General features: G+C 38.8%; 1 protein-coding gene and 1 long non-coding RNA gene across 3 annotated transcripts in view; one reads left to right on the top strand and one right to left on the bottom strand.

Annotated features, from left to right (window-relative positions):
* LOC137174991 (serine/threonine-protein kinase DCLK2-like) overlaps positions 1-20,180 on the bottom strand; it is a 30,053-nt gene extending 9,873 nt beyond the window's left edge. The window contains exons 1-6 of the mRNA XM_067580585.1: positions 17,884-20,180; positions 17,098-17,291; positions 15,890-16,832; positions 8,239-8,627; positions 2,117-2,243; positions 984-1,115 (exon numbers count right to left, since the gene is read on the bottom strand). Of these exons, the coding sequence (XP_067436686.1) occupies positions 984-1,115; positions 2,117-2,243; positions 8,239-8,627; positions 15,890-16,325 (1,084 nt within the window). The 5' untranslated portion in view covers positions 16,326-16,832; positions 17,098-17,291; positions 17,884-20,180. The remainder of the gene's footprint in view (positions 1-983; positions 1,116-2,116; positions 2,244-8,238; positions 8,628-15,889; positions 16,833-17,097; positions 17,292-17,883) is intronic.
* On the top strand, positions 451-6,758 carry LOC137175019 (uncharacterized). Of its 2 annotated transcripts, none has more exons than XR_010925529.1 (3): positions 451-723; positions 2,128-2,238; positions 2,407-6,758. It is a non-coding gene; the product is annotated as an uncharacterized lncRNA (long non-coding RNA). The 2 variants fall into 2 exon arrangements; XR_010925530.1 differs by having other exon boundaries at positions 451-716.
* Positions 20,181-20,307: the final 127 nt, after the last annotated feature.

Raw genomic sequence — 20,307 nt, forward strand, 5'->3', positions numbered from 1 at the left:
CTATTCTACTTATAATTACATTATAGAGGCTGTTTGTCTGCTTCTCACACATATCTGACCTGAGTAGCTACTAAACAATGTTGAACGTCAGAGTCTTTACTGCTGTAAAGGAAAAAAATGCGCTGGATTTGTAACACAAGACAAAAGAAGAGCATCATTGTGAAACAGAACGCGGCACAATCATCGTTTTATCTGTAGGGCTGTAGTCTGCTGGTCGATTAGTTGGTCGATATGCTCTCGTCCGACTAAATTCTCATTGGTCGAATAATCTCCGTGTTATTTTCATAAGGAGAAAAGTGCTACATCAATAGCTTTCCAGGATTAATCCATTATTTCCTGCGGCGGGAGGGACAGATTAACAAATTACCTGTGAAAACAACGGAGTGTATTCAAAACACCCCCGTTGTTTTCACAACTTTGAACTCGCCCAACCTAACGGAGCCTGCTGGGTCTAACTGTCCTCAACGGTTACTGAGCGTTTACTGAATCTGTGTTTCTCCATAATGACACAACGAGAACCCCCGCCAGGCCAAAAAAATGTTTTTTAATATTTGATATCGACAGCGTTTGGGAGTCTCTGTGCAGCGCTGTTCCGGTACGTGAGTCAACCTCTGTCGTTGCCGGGGAAACCACTGGTCGCGTGGCTCCGTTAAGGAGTATATTTGCGTAGCGAGCGGGAGAGAGCGACAGTGGATGCGAGCGGGGCAGAGGAAAAGGTTAGTAGTAAGTTGTCTGTCTGGCAGTAAATGTACAGTACAGACTACAGCGTGTCAGTTAATAAATACCAAAAAGTCACGTCTGTTGTTTTCCCAAATGCTGGAAAAATAAAGGGGGTTAGCTCCAAAGTTAGCAACAATGGGTTAGCATAACCTGAAGATGCTAAACAGAGAAATACAGAACAGAGAAATGTGTGGCTGCCGAGTTTTCCCGTTTCATATCCCCCCCAGTTTTTTTTTTTAGGGTGGTTTCCCTTCAGTTCTCACCTGGGGCAGGTGACTTTGTTCTGGACGGGGTCTTGGGTGGAGTCTTAGAGGTGGAGAAGCTGGAGCTGCTGGGAGACTTGGGAGTTGTAGTCTTCTGAGGGACGGTAGCGCGAGACGCCTTGGCCCTGCACTCTGGAGAGAGAGAGAGAAACAGACAGAGAGGGAGAGATATATAACGGTTACTTAATGTTTATTTTTAATAGAAATTACACTTTGAGTTATTTAAAGCAAAAACAGCAGTTGGTTTCAGTTGGGTTTACCGTTGCTAGTAGCAACCGCAGTAGTTTCATCTGCGACCAAACAAACATTGACAGACGTCTTTTATCTTCGTTGGAACATCATCTGCACGTGTTGTTTTATTAAGGTTGTGATTGACTTGTTTGCAGGTACATATGTACCAACAAAAAGTATAGAAATGTTATTTTCCTCATTTATATAAATATATATCAAACTAACAATTAACAAATGATGCAAATTATGATTAATTTGGTTATCATGCTTTCAATAATAATGCTAGTACACGAGTAAATCTACATAAATCACTGCGTTATAATGCACTAATTCTAAAATCAGCTTTAATTTCCTTGATAAAGACCTGATATTTTGTGATTGATTATGTTATGATGACGTTTTATAAAAAATGTTTGACAAATAATTCAAACTACTATTTTCAAATGTCAACAATGAACCTTTAAACTCAATAAATAAAGTTTTGTTTCCACCTTTAAGTCAGTTTTATTTTTATTATAACCCAAATCACAAACGTTCCTCAGGAGGTTTTACAGTCATATAACATCCTGTCTTCAGACCACTGATTCAAATGAGGAAAAACTCCCTAAAAACTCTTTGACAGGGAAAAAAAGGAAGAAAAGAGCTCTGCTGTCTAATTATCTTTGACTGATGATCAGTTCTGGCATCTTTTAGGAGAATTATCTGTAAATAAATTACATATAAATCTACTTACTTATATTCTCACATAATTCTAGTTTCTGTCTTGTCAGGTTTTATTTGTTTCACTTCTTTATTCATTTCTGTATCCAACTTTTATCCTCCTTCAAGCTTCTCCAATAAATACATCTTTACAAAAAGTGTGTGTGTGTGTGTGTGTGTGTGTGTGTGTGTGTGTGTCTCACCATTAACGAAGGACTGTGTTTTGCTGGTGTGTGTGAGCACGAAGTCGTCCTGAGCGTAGCGAAACTTCTCCGGCCCGCACGCCATGAACACATCGTCATCCCCGAAGAAATCCTGCAGACAGGTCAGCTACACACACACACACACACACACACACACACACACACACACACACACACACACACACACACACACACACACACACACACACACACACACACAGGTTTGTTAATCAAACTTTTGGGACACTGGATTGACAGACGTGTGTGTGTGTGTGTGTTTGACTAAGCAGACGACAGCTGGGAATATTTTAATCACGTTTGACGCTGGCAGCGCTTCAACTGGCTCCGACACACAGAAACAAACGCTGCTGTCTTGAGGATTAAATACAAATCGTACATCAAAATGTTCCAGATTTAGGCAGCGAGAGAGAGAGAGAGAGAGAGAGAGGAGTAAACACAACGTGGGAGATAAACAGGTGAAGAAAAGAGGGATTAGATAGAGAAAGATGAAAAAAAGGAAAAAGGTTGCACAGAAAATTAATCTGCATGACTTTGCAAATATTTAGTTCTCAGGTTTGGTGACGTAGTGAAAACTAACAGATTATTTGATGAATTAATGAAGCTGTTGACAATCAAAATCAGATTTATTCAGTGTGGTCCTGATGTCAACAGAAAAGAAAACAATAAACATAAACATTAAACAACAATAAACAATGTAGGAGACGTACAAAGATTCTGTGTAATGAGGGTGAACTATGTGTTTTAACAGAATAAAAAACTGTGTAAAAAACAGAATATAATTAGAGAAGTGAATACCAGTGTAGATAATAATAAATATTAATTGGAGTGTAAACACTGTATTAACAGGATCTATATGTACAGTTAATTAAAAAATCTGTATTCATCTACACAGTGCAGGACAGACATAGACACAGTAAACACAACATTATTTTTATATTGTGTATATAAACTGTATTTTTTTCTATTGTGAAGCTTTTTAACACCAGATCTAGAAAAATTAATTTGACTTATTATATTAAGTATATTACTAATTAAAGGTGCAGTATGTAGAATTTAGTGGCATCTAGCAGAATGTAATAAAATATTCATAAGTATGTTTTAATTAGTTTATAATCACCTGAAAATAAGAATCATTGTGTTTTCGTTACCGTAGAACGAGCCTTTATATCTACATCATGGATGTATTATAAGAGCTGGATACTGGACTAAAAATGGCGCCCATTCAGTCCTATAGGAGTTGCTCATCTGGCGCATAGGCCAAAAAAAGTTCCTAGCTTCTGGGTTTGCTTCCGCGTTGTGCGGCCCACTTAATATGCACAGTAGTGTTTCCCCCACTGGCTCCGCCCACCAGCTCACGCTCGGCCCATAGACTTTACATTGTGATGACGTCACAGATTTTTAAAGCACTTTTCTCGGCTCAAGAAAGGGTTATAATTGACATTGTTTGCAGTTCGAGGTGTCCCGTCAACAGTTTACAGACGTCTCTTTTACAGTGGTGGTCTATGGGGGAAAGGATTTTTCGCTGCAATACCGCGAGTGGCCACTGGGGAAAAAAACTGGCTGCAAGGCTGAGCTGTGGCGCCGTATCCAGCTCTTATTATACATCCATGATCTACAGAGGGAGCTAGTCCTCCTCCACGGGGGCCCGCCATGTTGCACCACCATGTTTCTACAGTAGCCCAGAACGGACAAACCAAACACTGGCTCTAGAGAGGAACTTTCATGCTTGGAGGGCAGGTTGAGGGTATTCAGTTGGTTGCAATCTGCAACTTCACCGCTAGATGCCACTAAATCGTACACGTTGGACCTTCAAATAAATTTCATCAAATTTAAACATGGAAACACAGTTTCCATTAATCCTGCAAACAAATCGACTGATAGTGCTGTCAAAATTTCTGCAATTTAAATGTATTTATTTAATAATTATTTGAATAGGGATAAGTATGTAGAATGAACTAATGCCACACAGCACAACACAGTGTATACTCAGTTAATATTATATAGTATTATAGTTATGGTTATATCTCTAGTCTCTATTCTATTTTTAGTTATTCTACTTATTTTTCATATTTGAGTTAGTCTATTTAGTTATTGTATATAATTTAGCCTTAAATTGCATTTCTTTTCTTTTATCTACCTCATTGTTTCTGAATCTTGATTTATGTCAAGTGGCTCTAATACTTTAATTTCCCTTTGTTATTAATACTCTATTTATAGCCTAAGCTAGTTTATAACGCCCTTAATGTCCTTAAATGGGCCTTAAAATACATTAAACTCAACAGTAAAATACATCAACTGCACAAGACTCAACAAGAAAGTCAACACAAAACACACAATTTACAATGATACAATAAAAAAATCATAAACCAACAGACACCAGATCACTCGGGACCACATGACTGATCCGTCTTTTCAGTGTATTTAATGTTAAGTTTTAAATGCTACCAGGTCTTAAAAGGACTTATGTCTCAGCAGGATTTGGAAAACCTTCAGTAGACTCGACTACTGTAATGGTGTCTTTCCAGGTCTCTCTAAAAAGTGGATCAGACAGCTGGAGCTGATTCACAGTCCTCACTAAGACCAGGAGAGTGGATCACATTAGTCCAGTTCTCAGATCTTTACACTGGCTTCCTGTCTGTCAAAGACTTGATTTTAAAACTGTTGTTTTTTTAAGCATTAAACGGTTCTGCTGCTACGTTATGAACCATCAAGACCTCTAAGGTGGTCTGGATCAGGTCTGCTTCCTGTCCCCACAGTCAAAACTAAACCTGGAGACGCAGCGTTCAGTGTTTTTGCTCCACATATCTGCAACTCTCAGTTCTATTAAATCACAGCCGAAGACTTTTTATTGATATTTTACACTAAACTACAACTTTTACTCTCCTGTTTTATCTCTTATTCTATTTTAGCTTATTTTTATTTCCTATTTATCTCTTTTTAACTGTATTTAAATGTCTTTTTATATTGTCTTGTGTTGATTCTTTAATGTTTAATGTAAATCAGTCTGAGTTACCTTGTTGTTGAAACGTGCTGAACAAATAAACTTGAGTTGTGCTACCGAGGAATTTTAATGCTGTACAGTTGCTGTGGAGACACTGGCGACGACACACACACATACATCTTTTCACTTTACCCTTCCTTCCTTCCTCCGTCTCCTTCCCAGTTTCATCCTCTCCTCCTCCATCCCTCCTTTTCTTCCCTCCCTCCTTTTGTCCTCGATTTTACCTCTCACTCCTCCCTTGTTTTACTTTTTACTTACCGCCTCCGGAGCTGCACAGCATGTGCGTGTGTGTGTGTGTGTGTGTGTGTGTGTGTGTGTGTGTGTGTGTGTGGGGAGTAAGGGGTTGTTACCGGATGTCTGGTTACCATGGTAACCACACTGCAGTGTCAATGTGTGTGTGTGTGTGTGATGGGGTTTCTGTCCCACTGCTTGAAGTGGCTGCACAAACTGAAAGGACAGAGGGAGGACAGACACACACACACAGACACACACACACACACATATACACACACACACACTCCGACCTTGTTTCATTCAGACTGTCTGAAAAAAAGTGAAGCCGTCTGAGGCAGAGAGAATAAAAGGCTTCATTAAGAGTAAACGAGTCTGTATTTTTGTTTGTTTTTTATGTGGTTCTGTCCTGCAAAATGAATATTAAACAGTTTATAATATATCATCATCTCTGTCAGGTGAACAGCTTGTCTGCAGCCGATTTATCGATTAGTTGCCAACTATTAATTTTGAGTCATTTTTTTAAGAAGAAATGTCCAAATTCTCTGATTTCAGCTTCTCAAATGTGAATATTTTCTGGTTTCTTTAGTCCTCAATGACAGTAAACTGAAAATCTTTGTGTTGAGAACAAAACAAGACATTTCTCATCTTTGGCTCTCTGTCATCAACATGGTCCAAACAACTAATTGATTAATCATTAGCTGAATCAATAATGAAAATAATAATTAGTTGCAGCCCTGATGTCATGTGTTGAAATGTTTTACCCAAAAACACAGAATCACACCAAAAGGTGCAACTAAAGATTATTTTTCCAACAATTAAATTTAAAAGTTGTAAAAAAAAAATTAATTTCATTAAAAGTTAAAGATGCAGTTTGGGACGTTTGTCTCCCCCTTCTGGCAGTGACAGTAATTACAAAAACACTGTCAACACCGATGACGTCGAAGGCTCTGCTGTAGACTTCTACTGCTGCGGCTGTAAAACGGCAGATAAATTGTTTTGAGCGTCACATCTCCCGCGAAATGACTCGTTTTACTGTCAGAATTTAATCCATTCAGTCTGATAACATTTGGAAAGTCTAGAAGAGCCGCACGATTAAATTATTTTATCCCCATTTTAAGTTAGCAGAGAGCTAACCGGACGTTAGCCGGCTCCGCTGGTGGAAGTCTCTAGTGTGCACAGAGCATGCTCAGTATGTATTCATCCAGCCAGCGCGGTGAATGTCAAACCCAGAGATTTATCTGGCAGTGATGGGCTTAATCAGCATTATGTGAACTTATTTGGCTTGAATGTAACAGATGTTCATTTATATGTAAAAGTTCTGCACTGCAGGTTTAAATCTGGATCAGTGGAAACTATTTTAAAACAGATCTGTATGTGATGGAAGCTTTTATTGTTTTTTTGCTTTACGTACGTACATCACTTGTATTTCCTGAAGACCAGCGAGCGCTGCAGCAACATCTCAGTGATGCTTTGTGCTTACAGGATCATCTGTGTGTTCGTGGGTGGACTCGCTACGTGTGTGTGAGTGTTTAAATCTGAGCTGCGTTCACTGTAACAACCTTCCTTCAGTCACGCCGACGCCCCGACCAGCCTCCTGCTGTCTCTGCTTCTCCTCAGCTCTCCACTGTCATTGTGTCACAGCCGACACTCTTATCTGCATCTTCAAAGCATGTGTAAGTGTGTGTGTGTGTGTGTGTGTGTAAAAGTGTGTGTGTGGTAAAAATAGTACCGCCAGCAAGCGTGTGACACGTTTAAATCCAAAACTCTTAACTCAATACGACAAAAAGAGTTTCAGAGAGGATCAGAGTCTGTTCGACATGACAAAGGAAAAAATTAACTTTAGCTGACTGTCGCGGTTCCAGGACTTTAAACAGACGCTATATTTAGCTGAAAGTGTCGTATATTAAGCTTCAAAGAGGCTGAACTCACTTTACACTAAGAATTCCACCTTAAAATATGTTCTTTTATACATAACTGATCCTGATATCAGCAGTTACTTTCTAAAAAGTGATGCAATTTAATATTTTGGGTCAGTCTAATAATAGTTTAGAGCTATTTTCAGATGTTCTGTAGTGAATATGTGCAAAATCACATAAAATAACCACATTTGTTGTTTAATTCAAATGAAATGTTTCACTGTTTTACATCAGACGAAACTCTTCATACACGTGAAACAAAAACAACTAATTTTGTTAGTATCAAATAAAATTTTGCTCAAATTTTCAACAGAACTTTGTAAAAAGATGAAATATGATCATATCATCATGATACGATTCCACCAGAAGTTAATAAATGAATGTGAATTATATTCATGTAATATCGTCAGAGAGAGAAGATCAGGACACCAGATAAAAAGCTTAAATTAGCTTCTTTTGTCGTGTTTCATGAGCGTTTTGCTAACAAGTGAAACCTGATTGAATTTATTAGTTTTTATTGGTTTTTATTTAGATGCCAGTGATGGAGGCTTTGCAGCCTTCATGTTTGTTCTGTCTTTCTTCTGTCGTTCGCTTGAAAAACGATCAAAATCATGAACTGATTGGCAGAATAGTTGCTGAATAACTTTCTTCTGATTGGCTAACTGACAACTTGACAACTGATTCCATCATCCAACACTGAATTAAAGGGAGAAAAAACTGATAGTAACAGTTTGTCTATGTTTGTAAAGAGAAAGTGAAAAAGTAAAGGGTGTTCCTTACTAAAAAACACTATTTATTGTGTAGCTGCAACCTGTTGTAGTGATTTCTGATGTATTTCCTGCTCCTGTCGGTGCAGAAACTGGTTCAGTCGATGCATTTCTCTCTGTATGTTTGCTGAACGTCAAAGTTTAGTGTTGCGTCTAGAAAGAAGCCCTCAAACATCATCTCACCTGCTTTCCATCCAGCGTGTACAGCCTCTTTACGGCCCCGGAGTCCAGCTTGATGGCCTCCGTGATGTCGGCCAGCACTTGGTCGAAGGAGTGAGCCGTCTTCTTGTTCAGGAGGATCCTCACCGCCTTGCGAGGCTTCACGCCGCTGCGGATCACCGTCACCAGTTTGGGTTTGATGAAGTCTTTGCTCTCTCTGCCCTCGCGACCTTCAGGACGCTCTTTAGCGCCGGCGGTGGCGCTCGTTGACACCCCGGCCGACACTGTGGAGGACCGGGCCGTGCTCGCTGCACCGGGCCCAGTGCTGGCGCCCGGCTTCCAGCTTGGGATGGAGATCTTGGTGTAGTCGACCTTCCGGTAGGGCTCGTTAGAGGCGCAGACATAGCACTCACCTGAGCAGAGAGACGGAGGGAAGAAGAAGAGGAGAAGTTATGTTAGGATGCACATCCAAGATAATTAGTATTACCATTATGACTTTTATTGAGCAACTTTTTAAACTTTTTTTGATATGTTGAACTTGTTAGCAAACTTGCTGATTTCCACATCCAGCAGTTACCGAGCAACATTATCGTTCATGTGGAGTCGTGTTTCTGTCCACCTGGTGAATGTAAATCCAATATTCACTCTCTTTTAGCTCTGTTTTTGGTCTCCACCAACTTCTGAGGAAAATATCTGGCTCTTTAGCTGCTAAATGCTCCACTATGTTCACCAGCTAGTCTACGTTTGGTGCTGAGCAGGTAGTGTACAGTGGTTTTTTAAGAGCTTTTTGTCTGAAAGCAGCTGCCTGCTGTGGCCAAAAATGACGCTATAAGAGCTCTGAGAGTGAACCAAAACAGTAAAGTTGCAGCCGGACAGATAAACAACGAGCTGAAACTCACTATAAAGCTCCGTAAAGCCGAGAGGAGCTGCAGAGTCACTGATAATTCTCTGTAGGTTCATCACTACGAGCCAGAAACATTGCACACTGACAGCTCAGACACTGTTGTTCTAAAAATATCAATTATAGCTGCTTCTGTAACGTCTTTTGTCTCAACAAAAAAAACACAGTCGGTATTAAAAGTTAAAAAATGTAATGCTTGTTGGCCTCCAAATTTGAAACTCAGATGTTGAAGTGAAACACATCAAGACGACTTTTCAAATGCATCTCCAATCAGAAGAGGAAGAGGAGACTAACTGCTCACTTTTAGAGAAGTTTCATGTCTCTATACAGTAACTTTCAAAGTGTACTGAAATAATCTGAAACCAGTAGCAGTCCTGAACAAATCAACTGGTTTGTTTCAGACTCATGTAGCTGTTTGTTATTGGAGTAAATGTAGTTAAATAATGGTTTTTATTTAAAATGTGAGCAAAGTTACTGCTTCTTCCTTTTTTCAGAGGTGATTTAAGGTCGGAAGTGATTTGAGAGCGACTGTAGTAATACAAGCTGTGTGTGTGTGTGTGTGTGTGTGTGTGTGTGTGTGTGTGTGTGGTGTGTGTGTGTGTGTGCGTGTGTGTGTGTGTGTGTGTGTGTGAGACAGCAGATGTCAGATTCACTCTCTCTCTCTGCTGGTAACATGAGGTGAAATACTGAATGTGTCACACAGGAGGCGTCGAATGATGATCTGGTGAAAATTTTACTCTTTAATCTATTTACAGTGTTTATAAATGACAGAATTAAAACTGTATGAACAGGACGTGACAGATTATGATATGTAGAAGGACACAGTGCAACCAAACCTGCCTTACTAGTCAGATAAATTTATAATAAATAAATAAATAATGCAAGAATCAACATATTATTGACTTCTATTTATTTATCTAAAGCCTGCTTATGCACCACATATCTGGAAATAACTCTGCAACCTTCAGTTCTTTTAAATCAAAACTTTTCTGTTTGCTGACCAAAAACACTTTTTTGAGCCTCATTTGAACTGATGTAGTTTTGTTTGTGTTTTAGCCACATGCTAAACAAACACATTTCCAGAAACTAGAAGATGTCACTTGTTAAATGAAGCCTAATAAACACATCATGGCCTTTGAGTTCTTCTGTTATAAGCTTTTCCATTTGGCCAAATAGGCGAAAATTCTATAAAAAGGGTGGATGTTCAGGGGTTAATTGTATTTAAATGTGTCTTTTTATAACAACCTCTCCAGAGTTTGTTTGGGACCAAACCGAGACCGCCTCCTCAAAGGGTCTCGGTACAATTGTTTTGGTACGTTTACAGTGTTCAGACCTGCCCAGACAAGGAGGAAAACAAACTAGAGTCCCATTCAACCAGTCTAAACAACACTGGTTTGAAAACACCTTTTTCACATCTTAAAGCTGCATTTACTGATTTTTGACCACTAGAGGGCCGAAGAATCCTGACATATTATCACCTTTTGAAGTTGTTTGGCCAACGTGTTAGCAATTACCTATTTACACATCCGGCAGACTCAGAGCAACGTTATTATTTATTTACAATCATAATTCTGTCCACATGATGACGTGAAGTCCAGTATTAACTCTCGTTTTACGACCAATGTTCACAAGCTAGTTGCTCACTTTGTCTGTTACTGCAGAGAGGACTTTATTTTATCCCTTAAATCACCTCTTAAAACTAATTTTAAAGACTTGCTTTTATGTGATGTCATCTTTTTACTGTCTTTTAATCTTTTATTGTCTTTTTGTCTTCTGTCTACTGTGTTTTTGCATCTAATTTAGTCTTTGTTTCTTTTGTTTTGGCCTTACAGCTTTCTGCTGTTTTGTTGCTTTGAGTATTCTGCTTTTGTTCTGTCAAACCACTTTGTAAACTCAAAATAAAATTATAATTATTATCTATTTAGTTTTTTACTATAATTATTATTATTTGCATAGATTTATTATTTTAAATCCTGTTCTCTCTTTTAGGTGTCAAGCAAGGGAAGGGATGGAGGGTTTCTGGGCAACGATAATTATTCCAATTATTATGTCTGATTGACATAATAATAATATCTATAAATACTGAATGACATTGTTTTTACAGTGATTAAAATGATAAATCCTGTGTAGTCTCTCCAGCAGATTGCAGCAGTAGCCTGCAGCCGCTCTCCTGTTCATGGTTAAAAATGGCTCACCTCCTGCCCTCTCTCTCTTCTGGTCTTTATATCCCTCTCTCTACCTTTCTTTATATCTCACAGCAGAGCTCGCTATCTTTCCAACACACCTTTCTCACTGTTTTTTTCCCTTCACACACAGTTGTCGGACCCTGTAGCCCTCAAAAACACACAAATTTTCCTCTCTCTCTCTTTTATCCCTATGACATGTTCACACTCTCTCTCTCTCTCTCTCTCTCTCTCTCTCTCTCTCTCTCTCTCTCTGTCTCTCTCCAGGTGTTGTGTGTGACCTTGTCTCTCCACCGTGTGCTGTTGACTTTGACTTTGCTATTCAAACCAGCTGGTCAGAACTGCTCCGGGTGTTTATTCAAATACCCGACAGACTGAAAACACAAAACACCTTCTGTGTGTCGCTCAAGCAGCAGAGCAAGACACTAGAGCTGTGTTATTTTCATTATCGATTCATCTGCATGATTATTTTCTCTATTAATCGATTCATCGTTTGGTCTATAAAACGTCCAGTTCAATCACTGTTTCCCACAGCACAAGGTGACGTCCTAAAATGTCTTTTTGTCCACAACCCAAAGACATTCAGTTTACTGTCACTGAAGTCTGAAGAAACAAGAAAATATTCACATTTGAGAGGCTGGAATATGATAATTTGGACATTTTCTCTTAAAAAAAAGGACTCAAAATGTTTAATCAATTATCAGAATAGTTGGAGGTTAAGTTTCTGGATCTACTAATCAATTAATCGACTAATAGTTGCAGCTCTACAAGGCAGCACCAGAGACTGGGTTACAGGTTAAATTCCAACTGGAGACGCTGCCAGTCTGAACATTTCTCAACATTTTCATTTAAACATTTCCACAAACTGCTTGAGAAAAACACACACGAGTTGTCATTGATATCATTTAGTGCTGAAACAATTGGTCTTTTACTTAGTTACCTTCAAAAACATTTATTGGCGACAATTTTAATTATTACATAAGTAATTAAGTCATTTATTGAGCCAAAGTGCCAAAAGATTCATGACTCAGACTCCTGAAATGTCTAATGAAATATTTTATTAACTATTATATGCATCACAATAATGCAACATTATCCCAGTACTGACTGTAGGCCTGAGTAAAGAAGAAAGATCAAGATAAATGAATAGATAAACTTAGGGACAAAAAATAAACAAAGAAAATAACAAAAATAAATAGATATTCTTTATAAGTCTATAGTATATTAATTTGGACACGTTTCCCTGAACAGTGGGAGCTTCTCAAAGGTGTTTCTTTACTATTTTCTCACATTTTACAGAATAACTGTGTAACTGAAAATCAAAAATATAATCAATAATAACTACAAATAATAAAAAGTTGCATTTAATATGGGAGTCCTGTGCTGTAGCTCAAGTTTTAAAGCCAGTAAAAAAGTGGCATCACTTCCTTTGAGTTGGTCGTTTGTCTAGTTTTTGTTTTTGTAACGCTGCATTCATCTCATATTTGTGTAAATACCATCAACACTGAGGTCATGATTTAGACGGGGGAACTTTGAACGCCTCACATCAGCCATCAAGGTAGATAAACACAACTTTAATGGATGTAGTGCTATATTGTCAATACACAGTATTTTCAATCGTCATACCAACTTTTGTTGACAGGTGTCCTAAACATGAATCTTTTATCTCTAAGATCTCATAAGTTCAAGATTTCTTTAACTAAAAAAAGTAAAGTACATAAAAGAGGCCTTGAAGCTCCTAATGTGACATTAAATGAATGCAGTTGTCCACACACAACAAAATGTTACTGTAAAAACATGCAAGTTTGATTTTCAGTACGGCCGATCAATCACACCAATACAGTAACATTATTTAGCTTCTACAGTTAAAACTAGAGCCAAACAAACACTCTGGCTGCTTCAGGCGTCCATGTTTTCCTCTCTCTTGCAGCTTGAATGCACTGAGAGGTTGTGAATGACGAGTTTCCCCACTTTCAACCTGTCATTAGTTGATTCCACGAAGTGCTGAAGAGTGATGCATCTGTCGTTTAGTACGTCTCTGGCTGAACAGCTTCCTGGCACTAACACTCATTAGCGGATATCACAGTCACACATCAATATTGATGGTCAGTGATGTTACTCAGCCGCTGGTCTGTTTCAGGATAAATGACTTTGACAGAAGAAGAATTGATGGACTTCAGAGTTGTTAGATTATCCAGAAATATAATGTATATATATTTATATTTTAAATTCTGACATGAAAGATTTCACCAGAGCCACAACTAACAATTATTTTCATAATGAATAAATCTGCCAAATATTCTTTCAATTAACCGATTAGTCATTTACTAATCAGCAAAAATGTGTAAAAAATGCCATTTACAATTTCTCAAGCCCATGTGATGTCTTCAATTTGCTTGTTTTGTCCAAAGCCTGAAGATATTCAATTTAAAAAAAGCAGCAAATCCTCATTTTTGAGAAGCTGAAACCAGAGAATTTGGGGCATTTTTTGCTTTAAAAGTGACTGAAACAATTAATCAATTGTCAGAATACTTGCTGATTAATCTCCTGTTGATTAATTAATCGTTGCAGCTCTAAATGTCACATTCATACACTTGCTGTTCGCCAGTGACTCATGGGTTGACGGTTTGGTTCTCCAAACTTCACGGGTTAAACTGACACTAACAAAAACTAAAAAATCTTGTGGTTTTAGTCTCAATAACAAAGCATCTTGCTTCCTTATGACACACAATATATTTCCTCTTGATGTAGGATGCTGGAGACAGGACGTAACACAGGAAGGGATCATTTAATAGTGTAACCCAGTGGGACATCAGTTAGGGAGAGGAAGGCAGTGTGATTGAATGGTGGATGGAAAATGTGTTGTTGTTTTTGTGTTCTGTTGTGCATCATTAGCTGGTGAGATGAAAACATCATTTTCATTTCATTGTGACTTTAATTAACTAAATATCTGATGCTTTGGATCGTTTTGGTCTCTGATTAGTGTTTAAAATGTTTCTGTATTGATCCTTCTGCTGTTGATGTATAAATAAATAATGCAGGTGTGTTTGCGTAACAAAGACAGACAGAGCAGAGAGGAAGGAGACAGTGAGGAAGTTTAGACAGATCAATGGATTGATCGATGGAGTCTGAACAATTACGCCATGTCCATAATTGACTCTTTTGTAATTTTATAGTCAATCAAAAGTCCATTTAGCTGTATGGAAACAATTTCAGTGGCAGCTGATGAAAACAGTCTGGTAGGCAGCAAAGACACTTTTGTGTTTTCTCCCGTAATGAAAAAGAAAGTTAAAGTTTTATTCATGATGAGCTATGTTTGACTTTTTTATCTACAATAAACCATCTTACATAAATGGTCACTTTGCTTTAATTACTACATAACCTCCCACCACAATATATTTTTAAAATGTAAGAATGTCTCATAGAAAAGCATCCACTAACCACCAGAGATGCCTTTCACTCAGTCGCATGATAACGCTTTATATTAGGAAAATTCTTTTAATGAAAGAAAAGAAAATGGTCCATACCCGGAGCTCAACTGGTTATGACAATTATAATAATAATACATTTGATTTTAAGCACCTTTCACATAACCCAAGGACACTTAACATAGAGAAAAGGAAAAAAGGACTATGTTAATAAAACTAAAGAGATCAGAAATGCATCATGCTCTATTACAGCCAGTGAAAAATGCCTCAATCTGCCTTCATCCTGATCCTAATGACTGGTTCCAGACAAACCTAATAACCACAATGACCTGTTCATGAGGGGACAACATTAAATCAGGTATACATTTCATAAGCAGTTGTCTAACCAGCAGGCAGACACACCGCATTGGAGATGTTTTTAAGGAAAGGTTTGACATTTTGGCAAGCACACCGACTTGCTTCTTTGCCAAGAGACGATCAACACCACTTGTCTGTACGCTAAACAAGAAGCTAGACCCAGCATGCAGTTAGCTTAGCTTAGCTTAGCATAAAGAGTGAAAGTGAAAGTTTTACTCATGATGCTACTTTTGAAATTTTTTTTAAATCTACAATAAACCATCTTACATCAAAAATGTGACAATTTGAACACTGCATAAGTGGTCACCTGTGTGTAGCAATGGCTTTAGTTTAACTAGATTCACAGGTTGGCCTCTAAACGCGTCACTCATAGAGACTGAGGACAATCTCCCAGGTTTTGTTGGTAAAACTGGGTAGAAACCAATCCAAAGTCTTTAGGGTGGCACTTCATATTGGGGTGGTGATGGAGGAGAATGGGGGGAGAGCATAATTTCCAGTAAGGCGTGTCCTTTAAAAAATGTAAGGGGCGTAGGCAAGTAGGTTTGTTAGTGGTCATTCACGCTGCCATTGAACCAACTACCGTGCATTTAGAAATCCCCAGACTTTGGTAGACTCCGATTGTCTGGTATCACAAGACTACAGTTTAACAAACATAATCTCCCACCCAACTATATATATAAATGCTTTTTTATGCCGCCCTGCTAAAAGAAGAATTTCAGCAAGAAAGCAAATGTCCCATAATGTCAAACTATTCCTTTGAGTAGAATGTAAGTCAACTGAGAACAAAGCCGAGTAAAGAGTCCTACCTTCCACCAACTCGTCCATACCGGTGATCTTCTTGCTGCCGTCTATGGTGTAGATTGTGCGCACCCCTTGTGGTAGATTCAGGTTATCCGACAAAGAGCGTGTCAGCTCCATCAGCAGAGCATCATATGAGCGGAACCGGTCACTGGACACAGCGTACACCAGACCCTTGAAGTACCCGTCTCCGTTGCGGTAGAACCGGACCTTTTTGGCTCGTTTCTCCGAGGTGAGCGCCTGCAGGGTGCGGGTCCGGTAGTAGCTGCAGTTGGCGCTGTGGGCAGGGCTAGGAACCAGGCTGCTGCCCCTGGAGCTGGGGCCCGACCCCCCGCCGCCAGCGCTGCCGGTGGAGTCATCTCTCTTGGCCCGGGTGGAGCGTCCCCGGCGAACCTTGTCACGTTCGTCAAAGTGCTCCAACTCGATGGTCTTACTCAGAGACATGGTGAATAAAAGTCCAGTAACGTTCAGAAGAGTCTCTCTACTACATACGATTCATCTTCCAACAGAGATAAACAGTAACTCTTATTCTCGTTACCTCATTCGAAGTTGGTTAAAGTGAAAATAACTTGACTCTCGTGCTGTGTAGTCCTGATAAACTGGGTTGTAAGCTTGGTGACTTAGTAGCTACTAGCTAGTACTTTTTCTAGTACCAGGATATTATCTATTAAAAGTGACTTTTTGTAGACTTGGTAATCCAGTTGCAGTCCTCAAAATTTGGCTTCAGATTCTCAAAACCCTGCTGTAATCCCAGTATCGATCATGCAGACTTCTTAGATGCTTTGTAGTCCAGTTAGCAAAACTGAAAAGCCAGTAAGAAGACGTTTAGGTCCTGGTTGCAGTCCCTTATATCAACTGAAGTTTCTGTTACCCTGGTATAATCCCAGTAAAGAGATGTCAGATGTAGTTTTAGGATCCGCCTGTAGATCAGGTTGTAATTCCAGTGATATCCTGTTGTGGAATATCAAAAGATAGTTATTCTATTTTAGAAGAATCCTAAAGTTCAGGTAGTTTAATGCTTGATCATGTCAGGGTTGAATATCTTGCTAAAGGCTGCTCTGATGGACACTATGACTGTTAGTGGACCCAAACCTCAGACTGTCCAAGTACTTCCCTATCATTTTAAGCTCAAGTGAAGCTTATCCAAGCATATGTCTACTCTCTAGTTGATGACCAGTTTGTGTTCTTGCAATAACCTTCCTGGAGTTTTACTTACCCAGCTGTAACGTCAGTAATCGGGCTCTAAACCTGGTACACTGTTGTGTAGATGTGGTACAAGCCCATTCGATCCCAGCAGTCGAGCTTCAGACCTGGCACGTTCAGTTGCAGTCCTGGTAATCCGGTTTGTTTCAGGAGGTTTCTGTCCCAGTCACACTTTTGTCTTCCGGCGTCCTCAACATGCCTCCATCACTGCAAATAAAAGAGATGGCAATCACATGGTTTACTGACAAGGCAGACCTCCCATCCTGAGAGACAGAGAGATAAATTCAGCCTCAATTATTATGTCTCCTGGTGCAGAAAGAGAGCAGGATTTATATTGAATTAGCTAATTCAGTCAGTTATTTAAGGATACTGAACACACGCTTGCATTATAGGGTTGGATTTTGAGCACAATACTACACAAACTGGGCTCCCTTTGCTTTGCAAATTTGCTTCCTATAGCTCCGCATGCAAAATATGTATGAATTCCAGTCAAATCAAATATGCAAAAGAGGTTATAGGTGAAATACAGTCACTATATTTTAGTTAAATGACATTTCCTGCAAGGCCCAAGTGAGAAATTTTCATTGATTTCCTGTAAAATCAAATTTATCTGAAGCCAAAAGCAAAATATGAGCCTGTGGATCAGATTATTATAAAACCTGTACCCTGTTTGTGTCCCTATTCATCTGATAAACGAATTGACTTCATCCATCTATCCGCCCAAACACTGCTAAGCTGTGCTGACACACACACACACACACACACACACACACATACTAAGAGAGAGGGAGGCACCTACCAATAATGCCGTGAAACCGGTTTGTTGCTATGGAGGCTTTTTCCTCTTCCCGTTGTTGTTCCGGTGTGTTCCGGCGGATCCTGCAGCTCCAGGCGGACTGAACCGCTACGACCGAGCCGACTCGGTGCAGGCCGGTCCGCTAACCCGGGATACAGGGATGCAGCGGCGGCAGGCTACACCGGCGGGATGCACCGAGACAGGCAGCGGACAGCAGCATGGCCGCTGCTGCAGAGAGAGGAGAGACCGGCTGAGCTCCCCCTCCCCTCCCCACTCTCCTCCCCTCCTCCGCGGCTGTACGTGATGACAGCGTCCCTCCCTCCCTCTCTCTCTCTCCCGGTCTTTGTCTGGCTCTCTCTACCCGTCTCTCTCTTTCTGTCTTTTGTCTGCCTCCCTCTCTGAAATTCAAATTCAGTTTGTTTTATTGTCACGAACGCTGCAGTTAGGCTGCACTAATACACAGCAAACATGCAGTGGTGGAGGAAGTACTCACATCATTTTACTTCAGTAAAAGTACAAACACAGAATGTAAAAATACTCCATTACAAGTAAAAGTCCTGCATGAAAAATACTATTTAAGTGCAAAAGTATTAGCATCGTGCTTCACTGAAATGAAAGTACATGAATGAAAAAAATACTCCATTACAGGAGTACAAGTCCTGCATTCAAAATCCTATGAAAGTATTATCAGCAAAAATGTACATGTACAATTACATTGTTAGATTTTGATGCATCAGTGCGTAAATAGCATTTTACTGTTAGATTGAGGTGGAGCAAGCTTCAACTATTTTATTTTAAGGGTAGTTCAGTGGTTCCCAACCTAGGGCTTGGACCCCCATAAGGGTCACAATATAAATTTAAGGGGTCGTAATATGAGTAATGAGGTAGGAAAGAAGGAATAAACAAAAAATCAAAGTTCTGCAACATAAAGTATTCATTTTCTAAACTTTTCTCTAAACTATTTGTTGTTTGTTGGAAACCGCTGGTTTAATCTTTAACACTTTGTTGGATTTTATAATCTTATTGAGTGTTTTTCATGAAAAATCTTAATCTGAAAATAGCAAAATGTAAAATATTTCAGTCTACAATATAGTTCAGTAGAGGTATGAAGTGGCATAAAATGGAAATACTAAAAGTACCTCAAAATTGTAATTAAGCAGGCCTACAGTACTGAATAAATGTACTTAGATACTTTCAGATCCTTTACTTAAGTAAAAGTACCAATACATCAATTTAAAAATACTCTATTACAAGTAAAAATCCCACATGAAAAAACCTCCTGCAGTAAAAGTACATAAGTATTATGAGCTTGATGTAGTTAAAGTATTGCAGTAAAAGTACATAAGTATTATGAGCTTGATGTAGTTAAAGTATTGCAGTAAAAGTACATAAGTATTATGAGCTTGATGTAGTAAAGTATTGCAGTAAAAGTAGTGGTTTGGTCCCTCTGACTGATATATTATTATATATGACATCATTAGATTATTAATAGTGAAGCATCAGTGTTAGAGCAGCATGTTACTGTTGTAGCTGCTGGAGGTGGAGCTAGTTTACACCACTTTATATACAGTTAGCTAGTTTAGTCCAGTGGTTCCCAACCTAGGGGCGGGCCCCTCCAAAGGGTCAGCAGATAAATCTGAGGGGTCGTGAGATGATTAATGCGAGGGGAAAGAAGAAAAACCAAAGTTCTGATATACACTATGGACTTTTTTCTCTAATATTTGATTTTTGGTGAAATATTGGATCATTTGAAGAGTCAAGAGTTACTATGTCTTCAAATTGCAGTAATGTTCACTTTGCTACTAACAAACTGAATGATTTTTTTAAAAGGAAATCCTCTTTCTATCCTTCCTGTGTTGCGACAGATCCGGCAGAAGGTGAACAGTGAAAACAAGGTCAGAGAGAAGGAAAGAAGAGATAAAAAGATCAATTTGTAATAAGTGAAAGGACTTAGTTTTAGTTAGTTTAAGTACTTGGTCTAAGTTTTTTTTAGCTTACAAAACAGACCAGCAAAGAGATTAAGAGCCAAAAAAAGGGGGGGAAAGACGATAAATAACTACAATGGCAGAAAAAATAAATAATTAAAGATCTAAATATTTGATGAAGCTGTAGTGGGCGTGTTTAAGTGTTTTTAAGGGTGTGGCTTCATTTTACAGCTTATGTAACTATTGTTTTATTTTAATTTGTAGAGAGAATCAGTGATTTATTGATTTATTGAATCTATGACCTAATATCATTTGCACAGCGATAAAGTGAAATAAAACAACATTGATATTGGTAATCATTTTGAAAAATGAACAAAGCAAAAGAAGGGAATTTTACATGTAGTTTTGCAAATTCATTACAACTCAGTGTGTTTTATGTTAAAACAATAGGTCAGCATTTTTGGAAAACAGGCTTTTTTGCTGACAGTTAAATGATAGAGAT

The sequence above is a fragment of the Thunnus thynnus genome, chromosome 22, assembly GCF_963924715.1.
Source record: "Thunnus thynnus chromosome 22, fThuThy2.1, whole genome shotgun sequence".
NCBI classification, from domain to species: domain Eukaryota; kingdom Metazoa; phylum Chordata; class Actinopteri; order Scombriformes; family Scombridae; genus Thunnus; species Thunnus thynnus.